Raw genomic sequence first — 4,552 nt, forward strand, 5'->3', positions numbered from 1 at the left:
CTTTTGACATAGATGGCTTCTTTTACCCCCCTCTCAAACCATCTGTCTTTTTGGTCCAAAATATGAACATTTTGATCCTGAAAGGAGTGTCCCTTATCCTTGAGGTGTAGGTGAACCGCTGAGTCCTGTCCAGAAGAGGTGGCTCTCCTGTGTTGAGCCATGCGTCTGTGGAGAGGTTGTTTGGTCTCTCCAGTATAGAGGTCTGAACATTCTTCGCTTCAGAGCTGAAAAGGTGTGTGAGAGCAAGGCGGCCTACAAACCTGAGTCAGTTCCACCAGTTCTGTCCGGAGGAATGGGACAAAACTCCAGCAAACCATTGTGAGAAACTTGTGAGAAATCCCCAAAACGTTTGACCCAAGTCATACAGTTTAAACATAATGCTATCAAAACAAATAAGAAAATGTATAGAAACTTGGGATTCTAAACAAAGTCATAAAAATGTTCTTCTCAAAATTTGCTTTCTCATTATTTGGGTTTAGGATATCATTAAGAACAAATTCAGTGAAGGGCTTTGCCTCTTATTGACAGTTTAACGAAACTAAAGACCACATTATCATTATGCTACCCATGCTCAACCAAATCCTTTTTTGAGATCCTGAAAATGCTGACTTTCAACTCAACATATCTGGTTTAGCAGGCGATCTCACTTTGTAGCCAAGAGATTGGCCTCAGGGGTAGAAGCTTGGTCACCTCCCTTCAGAGGTTTTCCGGTCATGTCCAAGTGGGAGGGGACCCCAGGGCAGACCCAGAAACGGCTAGAGGGATTATGCATACTCTCGGGTTTTGGAACACCTTGGGATCTCCCAGGAGGAACAGGAGAGTGTAGCTGGGGAGAGGGAGGTCTGGACCTGTTGCCTCTGTGACCCAACAACACATAAGCAGTAGAAGATGGATGGATAATTACAAACCTTTGCATCAGCTCTGCAGTGTTGGTGCCTCTCTGTCTGCTGGCAGTCTGTATATCCAACTGGGATTTCTGATCACAAACTGACAGTGGGGGTATCTGAACAGTGGACTGATTTCTTTTGGAACCATTCAGATTGAGTGGAGGGTCCAGTGGAAACACCTGCATGTCGTCAGCAGTTCTGAAAGTTTCCTCTGTTTTGATCCAGATGTCCGCAGATAATGAATCCTCCTCCAGCCTGTAAATGTAAACAGCTCAGTCAGGTTTTAGAGAGAGCAACTCCTCAGTTCAGGGACATTCCTTGTGTTTTACCTGTGTGTGGACCCGTTATCTTTGGTACTGTGGACCAGACCTTTTTCACACAGCTCTCTTAGCAGGTCCAGATGATCTGGGTTGCTGATTGCCATCCCAGTGTTCAGAATCTCAGATTGCACGTTGTATTCGTTGATGAAAGTTTTCATACCTGGCACCTTGGTGACTCGAACCTGAAGAAAAGAAAAAACTGTTTGAAAACAGTCTGTGAGTCAAAGGGTTTCACACACACTCAGGCCCAAATGTACTATTATTGGTGGAATCTACACCCTCTTTAATTCTTTATTAGAGTCCCTTAACAGCTCTGTCTTTCTGCCATTTTCACAAAGTAAATAAATAAACGTAGCACAAAAAGTAAGGAAATTTGTGTTTAATTGATTATTTCTTTGTTGTAACAATGCTTCTGGGTTAGAAATATTGTACCATTGGAAAGCCTGTTTATTTTCCCTTAAATGGTGCCACATTTGTTAGGAAAATGCATTTGTTGGTTGGATTTGTTGGTTGGTTGAATTTAATCAAGAGGGGAATTGTACAGAGAGATGACCTGATCAGGATATGGACCACCATGATGATGAAAGTGGCACTCCAAAATGATGACTGGGGACAGCTTTACCCATGCTTGGGCCAGCTTGCAGCCACTGCATTAACAGTGCCCATATCATCTGTCAACTGAGCTCCTTTTCAAGAAACCTAGAAGGATAAAATGCTCTCAGCCAGGCTGCAAACTGTGCTATTAGAGTACTAAAGCTGTCATTTCAGTTGTACAGTGTGAATATATTGAATAAATATTGTTAAAAAAACATTGCTTAAAATGGTTATAATTAAAATGATGTTGTTGCTCTGTACAGTCTTATTACTGGCATCGTGTTCAACAATCTTTTTTTTGCTCTGTTTTACCAAGATGCCCTGGAAATGTTTGAGAATCTCAGAAGAACAGACAGTAGCAGTAAATAATATAGCATTAAAAAAATGCACACTTTGTACATAAATCATCCAAATCATATAGGTATTTCTTTATGTATTCAAATACACTATTTGTTATTATTCAAATGTTAAATTTATTGTTATTATTAAAAGCAAAACAAAATTGTCTTGTTCACCCCCCACCCTCAAGCCCAGAAACTTGGGGGAAACACTGTCTTGGTGAAAATACAATCCAAATCCCTTTTTTTTTAAAAAAAAAGGAGAGATTTTTTTTCTCTCCAACAATCATAATAATTCTTTTCAATGTTCCTTTAACAGTCCAAAATACAGAGTAACCTTATTTTGTTTGGTATAAAACAAACACTCACCATAGGATCAACAAAAACAGTGTTTCCCAGACTCAGAACAGCTCTTGCTTGATGTTGCAGACCTCGGACCTTCTGGCTGATGGTTCTGGTGACCTGTCAGACCAAAAGTGTTAAACTGACTAACATCACGGACAACAGCAGGAACAGAGAATGCAATGGGTATGTGGTCATTACCAGAACAGCTAGGACCAAACTAAGTTTTTTCTGATGTCAGAACTTTATTGAATGGATCTGTGGACGTTTTAAAATCTACACTAAACAAAGGTATTGCCAGGGAAAAATAAGACTATGGAATAATTTTAATATAAATAATTAAGAAACAAACACACCAAATTAATAAAACTTTCCAAATGTGATTATTGTCACTAGGATAGATGATAATCTGAATCATCCTGCTAAATTCTAGAAGATGTCACAGTCTCAGTCTGGGAGAGCAGAGCTGCAGCTGAAAGACCATTAAGAGACCTAAAAACAAATTAAAGCTGCAAGCAGCATTGGGCGGCCCTCACAGCTCAGCGCCGCTCCAGCCTTGCGACCGCGGGAGCTCTGGCGACTGCTGTCTACGCTCTCGCGCCTTTCCTGCACCGTCCACTAGGTGGCGTTTTCAGCAAATGTCCCAAATTGCCTTCAGTCAGGATCAATACCAGTCCTGTGCCATGCTGTGAACTTTGACCTTTTCTACGTCAAACGAGTTAGAGCACATGGGCTCTCGTGACCTTTGACCTTGTGAACTTGAAGTTGAAAAGGCTGATACTTGACCCATGGGGAGTGTCGTTGTAATGTTTGACCTACCTACTTTGCACCGTTTCAGAGTTAAAGTCACTCAAAAGTCCTTAGTGGGCGGGGCTTAAGTGTTGTCATTAAATTACCACACTAACGTGTGCAACAGTGCTCACTGGTGATGCACAAAAAATGTCATGCAGATCGGATGAGGTAACTCTTCGACTATTATAGGGGGCGCACTAGAGTCAAATTCCAGTATATTCCTATTGGCCTCTTCAGAGGTTAACAAAGACCATTCATATCTAGTTTAGTGCAAATCCAATAATGTATGTGTGATTTAGAGCCAACCATGTGCAAATGGCAAGGGATTGGCGTTCGCCATTATGTCACGTGCACATTATTCAGGCACCAGTCAGTGCTGAGAGCAGGATTCTGCATCATGTTGTTCTGACATCCGACACAGGCTTACATTAGTATGAGTGAAAGAGAAAAAAGGACAACCTCCGACAAGTAAACATGTTACTTCCTGTTGGATGGGGGTGGGGCTATAGTGATGTCACAAATTGATCATGTGAACATCATGAGTGCTGGTCTGGTATGACCCACAGAAAGTTTCAATAAGCTGTGACCTTGTATTAAGAAGTTATTCCACATTGATGTGTCATGGCGAATGGTCAGATTTTGAGGCTTGGCCACGCCCACATGCTTTTATGTATCAAAAAGCTTTTGATAACTTTTGACCTTCAACGTCTCAAGACTGAGCTCAGTGATTCTGAAGCCTGTATGTGAAAAGCTGTAGGAGGAGTTCGATCAAATGCAGAGGCTGTAATTGTCCAAAATAGGGTAAAAATCCAAACTTTGATCCAAGATGGCCGACTTCCTGTGAGGTTTGTACCATGGCTCCAAGAGAATTTTTTGTAAGTTGAGATATGTTTCACATGTGTACCAAGTTTCAAGATCGTCGGTGAAAGCATGGCTTGGGGCTGCTTTTTTAAAGTTTTCTAGGGGGCGCTGTGGAGGAATTAGGCCACGCCCACCAAATATGGCACTGCATTTCTGTTGGGGGCTGGACTAGGATCGATCGTAGTGATTTTTGTGCAGCTCGACTTAAATATGTGGAATTTAGAGCCAAACGTATGTCAACGGTGTGATGTCTGACTTCGCCACGCCACCACAGCCACACCCTCCAGCGAAAACTATTGGTGCTTTAATGCAAGTCAGACCAACTTGTTATCTGTCTTCTGACACAAGATCAACTTGATTAGGTCAAGGGTGGCAGAGATGGAGCTTTCCGAGTAAAAAAGTGACTTCCTGTCCTGAG

General features: G+C 41.9%; 1 protein-coding gene across 3 annotated transcripts in view; it reads right to left on the reverse strand.

Moving 5' to 3' along the window:
- tdrd12 (tudor domain containing 12) overlaps positions 1–4,552 on the reverse strand; it is a 56,188-nt gene that overhangs the window by 7,810 nt on the left and 43,826 nt on the right. For all 3 annotated transcript variants that reach the window (XM_025002573.2, XM_025002574.2, XM_025002572.2), the window contains 3 exons: positions 2,509–2,601; positions 1,217–1,389; positions 909–1,142 (listed from right to left, as the gene is read on the reverse strand). In XM_025002573.2, the coding sequence (XP_024858341.1) occupies positions 909–1,142; positions 1,217–1,389; positions 2,509–2,601 (500 nt within the window). The remainder of the gene's footprint in view (positions 1–908; positions 1,143–1,216; positions 1,390–2,508; positions 2,602–4,552) is intronic.

Source organism: Kryptolebias marmoratus, linkage group LG11, assembly GCF_001649575.2.
Source record: "Kryptolebias marmoratus isolate JLee-2015 linkage group LG11, ASM164957v2, whole genome shotgun sequence".
In the NCBI taxonomy this organism is placed as follows: Eukaryota; Metazoa; Chordata; class Actinopteri; order Cyprinodontiformes; family Rivulidae; genus Kryptolebias; species Kryptolebias marmoratus.